This window comes from Trichosurus vulpecula, chromosome 1, assembly GCF_011100635.1.
Source record: "Trichosurus vulpecula isolate mTriVul1 chromosome 1, mTriVul1.pri, whole genome shotgun sequence".
Lineage (NCBI taxonomy): Eukaryota > Metazoa > Chordata > Mammalia > Diprotodontia > Phalangeridae > Trichosurus > Trichosurus vulpecula.
The window spans coordinates 272882185-272896072 of NC_050573.1; the positions used below are offsets into that span (position 1 = coordinate 272882185).

The 13888-nt window shown below is 37.0% G+C and overlaps 1 protein-coding gene across 1 annotated transcript in view; it reads left to right on the plus strand.

Moving 5' to 3' along the window:
- Positions 1-13588, plus strand: part of UBXN2B (UBX domain protein 2B) — a 58432-nt gene extending 44844 nt beyond the window's left edge. Inside the window, exons 6-8 of the mRNA XM_036742265.1 lie at positions 8914-9051; positions 10814-10975; positions 11563-13588. Coding sequence (XP_036598160.1) covers positions 8914-9051; positions 10814-10975; positions 11563-11725 — 463 coding nt within the window. The 3' untranslated portion in view covers positions 11726-13588. The remainder of the gene's footprint in view (positions 1-8913; positions 9052-10813; positions 10976-11562) is intronic.
- The last annotated feature ends 300 nt before the right edge of the window (positions 13589-13888 follow it).

Genomic DNA, 13888 nt, shown 5'->3' on the forward strand with positions numbered 1-13888 from the left:
CACCTCCCCCGCTTCCCCTGGGGCGGTGGCCGAATGGGGAACTCTGTCCCCTGCAGCTTTGCCCACTAACCTTCTCTGTTGTCTTTGGTGTTTGTGGGTTGAGAAGTCTGGTAACTGCCGCAGCTCACTGATTTAGGGCCTGTTTTGCCTGGCTCCTGGTCTGGTTGGTCCTGCCGCCACCCACGCCGGGCTCTGTTCTGCTCCGCTCCCAGCTCTGTGCGCGATAGACCTCACTCAGCGACCATCCAGGCTGTCCTGGGCTGGATCCCTGCTTCCCTCTGCTATTTTGTGGGTTCTGCAGTTTTAGAATTTGTTCAGAGCCATTTTTATAGGTTTTTGGAGGGTCCTGGCGGGGAGCTAACACAAGTCCCTGCTCTCTAGCTGCCATCTTGGCTCCGCCCCCCAGGAAAGCCCTCATTTCTTATTGTACAATAGTATTCCATTATATTCATATACCACAACTTGTTTAGCCATTCACCAATTGATGGGCATCCCCTTGATTTCCAATTCTTTGCCACTACAAAAAGAGCTGCTATAAATATTTTTGAACAAACGGGTCCTTTGCTCACTTGTATGATTTCTTTGGGATACAGCCCTAAAAGTGGTATTGCTGGGTCAAAGAGTATGCATATTTTTATAGCCCTTTGGGCATAGTTCCAAATTGCTCTCCAGACTGGTTGGATCAGTTCCAACTCCACCAACAATGAATTAGTGTGCCAGTTTTCCCACATCCTTTCCAGCATTTATGATTTTACTGTTTTTGTCATGTTAGCCAATCTGCCAGGTGAGATGTGGTACCTAAGAGTTGTTTTGATATGCATTTCTCTAATCAGTAGTGATTTAGAGAATTTTTTTCATATGACTATAGATAGTTTTAGTTTCTTCCTCTGAAAACTGCTTGTTCATATCCTTTGACTGTTTATCAACTGGGGAATGACTTGTATTCTGATAAATTTGATTCAGTTCTCTGTATATTTTAGAAATGAGGCCTTTATCAGAGATACAGGTTGTAAAAATTCTTTCCCAGTTTTCTGCTTCCCTCCCAATCTAGTTTGCATTGACTTTGTTTATACGTTTATACAAAAACTTTTCAATTTATTGTAATCTGAATTATCTATTTTGCCTTTTATAAAGCTCTCTATCTCTTATTTGGTCATAAATTCTTCCTTTCTCAATAAATCTGACAGGCAAACTATTCCTTGCTCTCCCAAATTGCTTATAGTATCAGCCTTTATATCGAAATCCTGAACCTATTTTGACTTTATTTTGGTGTACAGCATGAGATATTGGTCTATGCCCAGTACTGTTTTCCAGTTTTCCCAGCAGTTTTTGTCAAATAGTGAATTCTTATCCCAGAAGTTGGAATCTTTGGATCTATCAAACAGATTACTATAGTCATTGACTACTGCGTCTTGTTGTACCTAACGTATTCCACTGATCCACCACTATTTCTTAGCCAGTACCAAGTAGTTTTGATGATTGATGCTTTATAATACAATTTAAGATCTGGTGTAGCTAGGCCACCTTCCCTAGTATTTCTTTTCATTAATTCCCTTAATATTCTGGACCTTTTGTTCTTCCAGATGAATTTTGTTACTATTTTTTCTAGCTCTATAAAATAATTTTTGGGTAGTTTGATTGGCATGGCACTGAATAAGTAACTTAGGGAGAATTGTCATTTTTGTTATATTAGCTTGGCCTACCCATGAGCAACTGATGTTTTTCCAGTTATTTAGATCTGACTTTATGTGTGTGGGAAGTGTTTTGTAATTGTGTTCATGCAGTTCCTGAGTTTGTTTTGGCAGGTAGACTCAAATATTTTATGATGTCTACAGTAATTTTAAATGGAATTTTTCTTTCTATCTCTTGCTGTTGGGCTTTGTGTTAGTATGTCTTATGCAAGAGTGTCAAGGGGCCAGGGGCAGGTCAATTTGGCTTCTGTGAATCTCCGTTAAAAGAGATGGGCTAGACTTTCTGGCCTCTCAGGTTTCTTCTACACTTCAACACCGTGTCTCAGCTGCCTTCTCATTTTGGAATTTCTCCCTATGCCTATTATTCCCTAGAATATCCTTGTGGTCCCCTTTTCCTATTGGTGAGTTCTCCTTGGAATGTCCATTTTAGGGAGGGGCCCAGAGCTACTATCTTTCAGTCCCCTCTGCTATGTTCCTGACTCTCTGGACTTCTCTACCATGCCCCTCTGCTTTACCGCTCCCTTATTTGTGTTGTCTTCTGCCATGATCTTTAAGATTAGGAATGATCATTCTTTTTACTTTTTATTTATATCTCCAACACGTAGCACATAGTAAATGTTTAGTAATGCTTGTTCCTTGCCTGCCTAACCTCTCCTTGTGCCTAATCAATCTCAGAATCACCATGCTCAAGGTCCACCACTAAAACAAAAGGATTACTTCAGAAGGTGAATTATATAAACAGTGAAGTTTGGCACTTATATCAGTCGCCTTTAGTTTAACTAAACACAAAATTTGAGTTGTCTGACCAGGGAAGAATAAGGTTTTATCACCTCCTTCTTCCTGGCAGAAGCTCAATTACAAAGGGCTAAGAGTTGAGTTGGTAGTGAAGGAGTAGAATATAAATTACCATTTTTGAGAACTTGGGTTAATAAGAAAGGAGAAAGAAAGAAGATAATACCTGAGAAAGGTAACTGGGTCAAAGGAAGGGTTTTGTTGTTGTTTTATTTTAACTTAGAGTATGTGCATGTTTATAGGCAAAGGCTAAGGAGCCATTATTTAGAATAATAGATACTGAGTTAGAAAGGACCTTACAGACCATTTAGTACAACACCCTTTAAGGCTCTTACTAAAGTGCAGGTCTGACCTTGTCACCCTACCCCTCCACCCTGTACATAGTAAACACCATTGGCTCCCTCTTATCTCCAGTGTCAAATTTAAAATCTTTTTGATTTCTAAAGCCCTTTCCAGCCTGACTCTGTTTCTAACTTTTCCAGAGTTCTTACATTTTACTCTTCATATATTCTTGTGATCAAGCAACACTGGCCTTTTCGCTCTTCATCATAAACTCCATCTCCCAACTCTATGCCTTTTCACTGGTTATCCATCATGTATGTAGTGTTCTCCCTCCTTACTTCTGCCTCCTCTAAGACTTCTCTGCTTCCTTTAAGATTTAGCTCCAATCCCACCTTCTGCAGGAGACCTTTTCCAATCCTGCCCTCTTCACCACCCTGGACTTAGTGCCTTCTCTCTGAGATTACCTTCCATTTACTCTTTATCTGGTATGTACAGTTTTTTTTTGCTCCATTGCCTCCCCCATTAGAATTTCCATTCCCCTGCTAGAATGTGAGCTCTCTCAGAAAGAAATGTATGCTGTGCTTGTGCTTTTCTTTGTATCCCTAGTGCTTAACTCAGTGCCTGGCATATAGTGAGCACTTAATAAGTCCTTGTTGACTGACTCACTGACTGAGGTCCCTGGAGGGTCTCTAACTTGGCCCAGTGTCATATACAAGATTTGAACTTAAGTTCTTGGAATCCAGAACCAGCATTCTAACCACTGTACCATGGCGCTCTGGTAGAGAGAGTGCAATTGAAAATTCGTGAAATAGAGGCCTAATTAATGAAGCAGTTATGTAAAGACAGTGAAAGTGGAGAGGTGGAGCCAAGATGGCAGAGTCACAGGAAGAAATATAGCTGAGCTCCCCCAGTTTTCTTCCCCTCAAAAATGCCCCCCCCAAACTTTGAAATATCTAGAAAATTGCTAAATTGAATCCTGAGGGGAAAATCCAAGAAAAGTCATAGTGAGTCATTTTTCCAGCAAGATCAACATGAGGAGGTGCAGGGCTTTGGACATAGGAGGTGGGGTATGGTCAAAGAGCATGCCCTAAGCAGAGCCCTTAAGCACAGGAAGAGGATGTGTCCAAGGGCAAGATATGGTCCCAGACCCATATGCAGCACTGTGACTTCATGCAAACTGCAAGAATGGGTGTTATCTGGAAGCTTTGTCACATATTACCCAGTTGTGGGTCACAGATTCAGGGTGAACTGAGGAGGGGGAACCTGTGCCCAAGGGTGGCAGTCCAGGTGAGGATTGGCCACAGGTCCTGGGCTACATACTGAGAGGAGGGAGTTTAGAAGCATTCAGTAGCAGTTTGACTCAAAACCCAGGATAGAATGGGGTTGCAGTTCCAGTCTCCAGTTCATTTGGAAGCCTGCAGCAAAATAACATTCATAGAAATCTCAGACCAATGGGAATCTGTCAGTTTTGTCACTCTGAACCAGCTGAGCATTTCAGCTGACTGGTAATGGCTGAGTCCAGCAACAATCTGTCATTGTTCAGACTTAGGTCAGGAGCTTGCAGAGTTTAGACCAGGAGAGCAGCAATCAAACTTTGCCCTGGATCAGACCATTTGGGAACATTGAAAGCTTGCAGGTCCCCAATTTGAGATCCTAAGAGTAACCCAAAATTAAGTACCCCCAAGAAAGCAGCCAGCCTTCACCTTCCCTCCAGAAGTGCACAGACCCCAGTCCTAACTTCCTGTCCAGAGTCAGAAAGTAGACTAGATGAATGTGCAAATAATAAAGGAATCCTACCACAGAGAAGTATTATGGTGACAGTGATGCTGAAGATGCTAACCTAGAAGAAGAGGATGATTCCCAAATGTCTGCAAGTAAAGCTTTAAAGACAAACATAGCTTGGGCAAAAGTTCAACTAGAATTCCTGGAAGAGATGATGCAAAAGTTTTTTAAAAGAAAAAAAATATCAATTAAATTAGAGTGCTAGAAGAAAAAAATAGAAAAGGAATAAGAATTATGGAACAAAGAATTGGAAAGAGAATTCACAGTTTGGCACAAGGGGTACAAAGACCCTACACCATCAACAAACTCCCTGAAAATTAGAATGAACCAAATAGAAGCCAGTGACTACATAAGACAACAAGAAATATTATGATAAAGTCAAAATAATGAGGGGAACAAAGGAAGACACCTCTTCCAGACTCTAGGCCCAGCGGTCTATCCAGTGCACCACCTAACTCTCCATATTGGGGGAAAGGTGAACACATACAAACACACATACATCTATACATAAAAGCATATGTGTATATGTGTGTGTGTGTGTGTGTATACACACACACACACACACATGCGTATATAACAGATTGGATGGGTTGGCCTGGGGAAAGATGGAAAGGACAATTCTTCTCTGAGACAGGAGGGAAAGAAATGAATATGTGTGAAGAAGATAATAGTGAAATTTTGAAATAGAGATAATGTATACTTTTCTAAAAAATTAACTTTCATTAATGTTTTGATGTTCTTTTTAAAAACATCTGTCTCTTCCTAGTGACACCCTCCCCTGATCATCCATTTCATCAAAGTAGTTAGGCAGAACAAAGCAAGACATAACCCACATCTGACATGCATCTCATTCCACACCTACAGACTGTCATCTGTTTCTTGAGGAGTCATGACTTTATTCCTTTTGAGGGCAAGATTGGAAGCTGCATTGATCAGAATTATGATGACTTTCAGTGTTGCTTTTTTCTTTTGTCCTGTCATTGACCTCCATGGCCTATGTGCCAGTGATATCAATAGGTCAAATGATATGTACAGTATAGTGACTTCTAGTATACTTCCCTTTTTTTTCAGAGTGGTTGAACTAATCTTTAGTTGCACCAGCAGTGAATTAGGGCACTTGCCTTCCACAGCCCCTCCAACATTTACCATTTTTTGTCTTTTATCTTCTTTGATAATCCAGTGGGCATAAAGTAAAAACAAACCTCAAATTTGTTTTAGTTTTCATATCACTTATTCTTAGCAATTTGGAGCATTCTTCATGTGGTTGTTGGTAGTATGTCTCTTTATATCGTTTGGCCACTTTTTGTTGTGGGGAATGGTTCATATTTTTATGTATCTGTTTCTGTTCCCTATATGTCTTGGATATCTAGTCTTTATCAAGTATATTTGCTTTGAAGATTTACCCCACTGAGCAGTTTCTCTTATTCTACCTGAATTGCTTTTGTTTGTGTAAATTTTTAATTTGTGTAGCCAGAGTTATCTAATTTACTTTTTATAATCACTTCTACATATGCCTGTTCGGTTAAGAATTCTCTTCCTAATTGTCATCATGCAAAATTTCTCCTTGCATTATCTTTGTTTTAAAAAATTGGGGGGGGTGTAATTTCAATGTTACCAAAGCATTTTTGGTAATACTTACATTTCAGGTCCATTTGTTGCTTATCATACCATATGGTGTAAAAGATGTTGATCTAAACCTAATTTCTGCTAAAATGGCTTTCCAGTTTTCTTAACAGTTGCTGTTGAATAGGGAGGCCTTATCCCAGTAGCTTGTTTTTGGGTCCATCAAACATTAGGATATTATGTAAGGAAGGAATATGCTCAGCAGATCCCAAGAATGCATGGGGGTAGGGACAGGAAGGCGTTGAAAGAGACAAAGCTTTGAAGCAGCTGATGTTGGGAACATGAAACAGTTAAAGGATAGATAGCATGAATTTGCAGTAGATTAAATCACTAACTCAAAGCCAGAGTGATGCAAATTGAGGCTGTACAGGGTTGGGAATTAGCAAGGAAGGTGTGGCAGGAAATCTGAGGGCAAGCAATACTGAGTTTTTAAAGTAGCTAAATATAAATTTTACCTTGTATAGGAAGGTAGGTAAAGCCAGAATAAGGATGGAGTAGAAGAATTAAGGAGTAGACAGTGAGACTAGAGAGAGAAGTCAAGGGACTAGAGTTCTCAGTGAGGGTAAATAATAGACTCAGATAGGTGTGAGAGAATAAGTAAAAAGGTTCAGTTCAGTTTAACACTTTCAACAGTGTTTAAGTACCTGTGACACTTACTATGCTAGGCCATAAAAATTCAAAATAACAGACTCTGCCTTCATGGAGTTTATAGTTTATTGATTACAACCAGAGAGAGGAATTTCAGAATTTTGTCAGTCAACAAACATTTAGTACATACTGTGTGCCAGGCACTATGCTGAATGCTGGGGATATAAAGAAAGGCAAAAATATGGTCCCTCCTCAAAGACCTAATGAGTTCAGCATCTGGCAGTAATACATTTGAGTGATGATGCCATCTAAGGTACAATTCTGTTTGTAGGTGTCTAAAATAAAATGGAAATAAAAGTTAATAAAGTTCAGGATGGAGAAATCTTGAGGCTAGAGTATTAGGATTGGAAACAGACACTGAATATGAGAGTATGATAATGAGATCAGTTAGAGAGGAAATGTGTGACCCCCGATCTAAAGTAATTGAGAAAGTGTTGAGGAAAATGAGGACAACTAGTAGATAACAACTCTTGTCATCTTTTGATTTATTCATTCATTTAATGATAGTAAAAATGGCTGATAGAGTATCTTAAGAGTCACAAAGTATTTTACATATGTTATCCCATATCTTCATAACCCTGGGGGGAAAGTGCTATACACTTTATTATCCCCATTTTAAAGATGAGGAAACTGAGATACAAAAAAGAAAGGTTAGATGACTTTCCTATGGTCATGTAATTTGAGTAGAAATGTGAATATAGGTCCCTCCTGACTCCTTGCTAACCACTCTTTTTTCCATTACACCATGATACCTTTCAACAATCATTAAGCCCCTAATATAGACAGACCACTGTGATAGATGTTAAAGGTAATAGAAAGTTTTAAGTAAAACATATCCCTGCCGTCATAGACTTCAAGACAACAGATTGTTAACTGATATTGACAGTGGAAAGTAAGAAGTTTGTAACTTGCCGCCTTTTACTCACTCCCTTTACAAAGTTAGGTAAGAATGATGGGAAAGTCTGAAAAAGTATCAGTCAATTTTTTACTGTCGGTTGGTTCCAAAATTATTTGATTATTTTTATAGCAGTTTCCACTTAGAAGCAGTATATATTAGTGAAAACTTAATATTTTTAAATGATTTTTGAGACTGAGTGCTTAGTCAAGTTTAAAATTTTATTAGTCATGTTTGTTTTATTTGTATTGAAGTCTTCCATTATGTTTTTTTAAATTTATCAGTAGCTCTCAAACAGTAGAAATGTTCCTTTTCCATTAAATTATCAGGAACTTTATGATCTGCATTTGTATTATAATCAGCCCTGAATGTATCTGCAAATTGTACCATTCTTATCTTTAAAACCTTACTAATTTTTGTTTTGTGTTTTATAAATATGTATATATAATCTCTTTGTTAATACTGTCAATAAAACATAAGGTAAGTTGCACTTATAAGTCTTAGAAGGAAATACAGTATCCCAGACTTTTGAACTGAGGTGTTATTCAGTCATTCAGGAGTGCCATGTTACTCCATGTTTAAATTCACCTTTAAATTTTTTTTATCTTGGTCGAAGTAAAAATGCTTGTGAACAAGCTACAAGAAGTCCTTACTTTTCTAAGTCCTAACCCATCCTGCCATTATCAAGTAGTGATAATCAACAAACCACTCAGATGCAGAAGCTCACAAGGTGCAGTAGTGGCCTGAGACAGAGCCAGGCGTTGGAGGCAGGTCAATGCCAGTATTAAGCTAGTTAGCCGCTAAGTGTCCCCACTGCAGCATAAATTAGTCCTGGGAAGAGGAATGGTGAGAGAAAGGGAAAGCATAAGTCTGCATAGTATTGTGTAAATCTAAGTGAGCTCACATGTGAAACATGAGTTATTTTTATATCACAATAACTTTTAAGAAATCAATCAGAATTTCATCATAATTTTCTCTCATCAGCAATAATTCAGATGTGACTTGTGCAAGGTTCTGCTATCCAAAAAATTAAAGGTAGTTCCTAGAATGAAATAATGAATTAATATAACTAGTAAATAAATATCAACCTGTAATTTCCTTACAGAAAATTTCTACCTAAGCCTATTGTACTAATACACTTTTGCCCTCTTCACCCCAATTTGGTTATAACAATCAATTAAATTTTCCTCCCCCTCAAAGTGAAATTCCTCTGGAGCTTCAGCGACTGGTCCATGGTGGACAGGTGAATTTGGATATGGAAGATCACCAGGAACAAGAATACATAAAACCTAGATTGCGATTCAAGGCTTTTAGTGGAGAAGGGCAAAAACTTGGAAGGTAAAACACGAAAGAAGAAAATACTTTTTATATATTTAGCACAGGGTTGGGAGGGAAAGAAATATAAAGAAGAAAAAAGAAATATCACTAGTGAGAAATTGTTCTTGAATTATGAAAGCCATTCCATTAAAAAAACTAAAGACTAAGACAGATGGACAGACAGCACCAAAGCACCACCGACTCTACAGATAGGAAGACCAATCTTTGATCATGGTTAAGGCTAGTTGGATTGAGTTCTACTAGGATTTACTCCCTTGGAGTTTTCCAGACCTTTACTCATTTTGACTATGTCTGCCCCGTAGCCCTACTTATATAAGCCTAATAGAATGAATTAATTCTAAAACTAATGGACAAGTTGAACAAAGCAACAAATTTTTACAGGCTTAAGGTAGTGACTCTCTAAGGTCAAGAGTATGCAATTAAAAATAATAACTAAGTTCTCCATGTGCAGACTATATTGTGCTATAGTTATACCTCAATTAATGGATGTTGTAGGAATGAAGGTCCTTCATAAAAGAAATTCAGTTATATTTATAAAATTTTTATTTGCAAATCATATGAAGCAATATTGCTGTTTTTTTATGTGCTCAAGCAATGTTCCTGCTATTCAATACACATGCATAGCTGTACATCCATACTGAGAGTGTCTTCATCTGTATTGAAAGTAAGCAGACACAATTATGAAGGCAAAATTTATTTTCTACTGCCCAATTTTCCAGCTCTATGTCTCTAAGATTATTAGTCAGAATTGGGTTCAGTGTAGTAATTAAATAACAACCAATTCATTTATTCACCTTTCTCTGAAGTTCTAAGCTGTCCTAAGTACCTAAAACCTATTAATCTTCACATTTTTATATGAAGAATAATCAGTAAAAATGTGCTTCAGTTCCTGCTGTATAGTGTGTCTGCCACTTTCACTGGGCAAAGATCACCTCAAGAAATCGATAATTTAATCATTGAAGAGGGTCTTAAGAACTTTTAAATTCCTAGCACCTTCTGTCCCCATTTCTGCCTTTCTTCCATTAACTTTATGAAAACAGGACCATCTAGACTACACACACACACACATACACACACACACACACACACAAACACACACACACACACACACACACACACATACACACACACACACCCTCTCTCTTACTCTCTCTCTGTCTCACTCTCACTCTCACTCACTCTCTCACAGCTCCTCTGGACAGTCTGCTATGAGACCATAACTAAGATTTTCCCCACTGGCAAAATGTACTAAGAATTGTGCTTATTCACTTGAGGATTCAAGATCATCTACATAACATAATGAGGCATTAGAATGGATTAATAGATACCTATTTTAAATGTTATTAGAACATTTATACAAATAATGGAGTAAGGCAAAGGTGCTTATAGCTCCCAAACTTTATTATGTAGTTGACCATTTCTCTACTCAAACAGTATTCTGGTTAACAGATTAAGAAGATAAAGGTTTTGACAACAGTTCAAGTAGATGAATGCTCCATATTTTGTAATTAACATAAAATTTATGCTTGAAACCCTAAGAAGAGAGTGAAAAACATAGCAAACTCAGAAGTTGCAGTGTTCCTGACAGTTTCCACTGGGGAAAAACATGGAGAATCATCAGTTAGTATATTACTTGGGGAAAAGTTCAATCATCTCTATTGCTGTGTTAGTGTTTTATTAACTACCTTTTTGCTAAAACACTGGGGTTTTTTTTTTTGCAAATTCTGGTTTGGAATTCTTTTTATTTTCTGCCTTCTCCTAGTCTTACACCTGAAATAGTCAGTACACCTTCTTCCCCTGAAGAGGAGGGAAAGTCAATAGTAAATGCAGTTGTTCTTGTTGATGATTCAGTGCCAACAACAAAAATTCAAATCAGGTTAGCAGATGGAAGCCGCTTGATACAAAGGTTCAACCACACGCATAGGTAAGCTAATACAGTACTGTCAAATTATTAATTACAGTAAGCATATATTATGCTATCTGGTTTAAAATTGTACAAAATAGTAAATAGTATAGAAACATAAATGGTTTGGATAGTACCTTTGAAATAAACATTCAGTGAAAAAATGAAAAATAAAAGTGCCCTTAAGTGTGTAAGAAGCAAATGGTTTCACATGACAAGATACTGCATCTTAATACTCATACACAAAGTAAATCAAAACCAAAAGCATAATTTCCCACTGATTCTAAAATATGAGAACTGGAATCTATAGAGGCATTATTGATGAGTGAATATATAGGAATTATAAGTAACTGAACTTTTCTGAAAACCATTATTTAATAATGTAACCCTTATTAATTTTGAACTTCACTAATTGGGAATTTGTGATCAACCTAAAAGAGACTAGTTTGAATATTGCTTTTGTTTTTTAAAGAAAACTGCATAGTGAAAATTAGTCATATAAACAAGATTATTGGGGAATGTTTGTAATTCTGTTTTCAAGTATCGTCAATCCCTTTAGAATAAACAAATCTTTTCAACCACAACTTATTATTATGTCCTTTCTTCAGGATCGTGGATGTCCGAGAATTTATTGTACAGTCTCGCCCTGAATTTGCAACTCTTGGCTTTGTTCTTGTTACATCATTTCCAAACAAAGAGCTAACTGATGAAAGCCTGACACTTCAAGAAGCAGATATACTTAACACTGTGATTCTTCAACAGCTAAAGTAATCTTGCTCCTCTTATCTCTGCAGTAGCATGTGGGATAAATAATGTGCCATATTTTTTAAAAAGAAAAAAAAGTACTTCAGAAAAAAAATAGGAATCACTACAACTCTTTTTTTCCCCAGATCAATCTTGGTTTTATTGTTCTGTCTTCCAGCTCCAGTGTACCTAAATCCATTTTATGAATGGACTTTTTCTATTCTGTGTTAGTCCAAATATAGGCCACACTTTCCCTCCAAATATGGCTTGTATAACACCTGGATGTAGCCAGTAATTCCCCCCAATATTCAGCTATAGATCTCTTTGAACAAATAAAAAGGAGGGATACAGCTTGTATCCAGGAGTAGCCAATATTTGGTCCAATACAAGAATTGTTCATTCGGATTTTTAGACTTTTTTATAACTGAGTCTCCTTATGTTTATAAATTCCATATTCCTCAATTAAAAATGAGTTACTGACACAGTGACATGACATTTTTAAAATATACAGAACCCTTGCAAAATAAAACCACCTTTTTGAATATATACCTTACATTTGGTAAGATTTACACTAAAATATTTTGATGCTATGTTGGCAAACAGCCATTCAAAAAATTCTTGATCAGCTTAACTGAAATTTTTCTTTTACTATAATTTATATTGAAAATATATCTATATTCTGATTTAGAAGCAGATTGATTATGCAAAAAGTCATTTTTCAACACAGTAAGTTTTTACATATGCTTCTCCATTAATTGCATTGAGTATTTTGGTGATACCAATTAATCTGTTTTCACCTTCAAGCATATGCAGATTTTCTCCATTCTAATTCCCTTATCTCAAACACCAAAAAAATACATAAATGTCAACAGTCCTAGAGGTAATGATGTAGGCAAATGCTGTCAACTAGTAGAACTCTGTGCTTTTTCCTAGAGTCATCCACAATCATGTTCAAATCTAGGACACCCTACCTCCTGCTCCTCCCCACCTCCCACCTGAACTGCCAGAGAAAGAGGTTACTCCAAAGCCTCTTGAAATGTACCATTATAGTGGTCCTTTTCAGGCATTTCTAGCCCGAAAAACTGTCCACATAACTATTTGAAATAGTTATTAGAACAATGATACAGGAGGGATAAGTGACAATATGAATGACAACATTTGAAGGGTTAGAATAATTCTTTTTTGTTTCCTTCCAAGTCACCATTTTTGCTTATGTAGCTTTTCCCCTGCATGTTCTATGACAAGGGCACTTAGGAATGCCTATATGTGCGTTGTCACTGCCATTTTACCAAATTTACTAAATCACTAGGACAAGTGAACTTCACAAAGCTATTATGAAAACAGTTTTACTGTTTTCTTCCCCTGGACATAGACTGAGCCTGGCTCTGCTAGCAATTTTAATAATGAGGCTGCTAACCTTTCCCTTATGAGAGAATTCCTCCCCCCAAACCCCAAGTTATACTCAGAATAGAGGAGATCCTTGCCACTTGCCAGAGTTTGAAACAGCTTTGTGGTGATAAACAAATTAAAATTGTGAATAAATTTGGCCTAAACCCTATTGTATTCTTTGAAATTTCATTTTTGTGGGTTTCCTATCTATATTTGATGAGAATGGCCATAGCTGCATGTATAAAATTGACTATCATGTTCGTGCATAAGTGTCTTCCAAAATACTTGGACCCATGTAAGTAAAGAAAATTAAACCCTCAGAAGATACAACATTAGTTTAACAAATACTTCATAATATTTTACTTTATTGAATGCTCTTTTCCTAAAAGACCTTTTAAATAATTTATTTTAAATTTTGACCTCAAAAAGTAGTTTTGCATGATTGTGTAAACAATGTTTTTCAGTTTATGCTAATCAATAAAGAAGTTTGTACTTGATAAATTCACTGGTTTCTCTTATTCAAAATTTCTTTGATCTGGATTTTCATTTGAATGGAGTTAGAGCAAATCATTATATGTGTGTATGCAGGTATATGTCTTTAATCAGCTTTTAAAAATATATGATGGCCATCTTTCAGCAAAAACCCTGCCCTGAGGCCTCATGAGGATAGATCCAGGGTAGGCAAAACACAGGCTTTATTAGGTTCTATCAAGCTGGAAAGAATTTGAAGATGGTCCCAACCCAAGACTCGATCCATCGTCCAAATACTAAAGTCCTAGCAAAAATCACAGAGGCTGATTA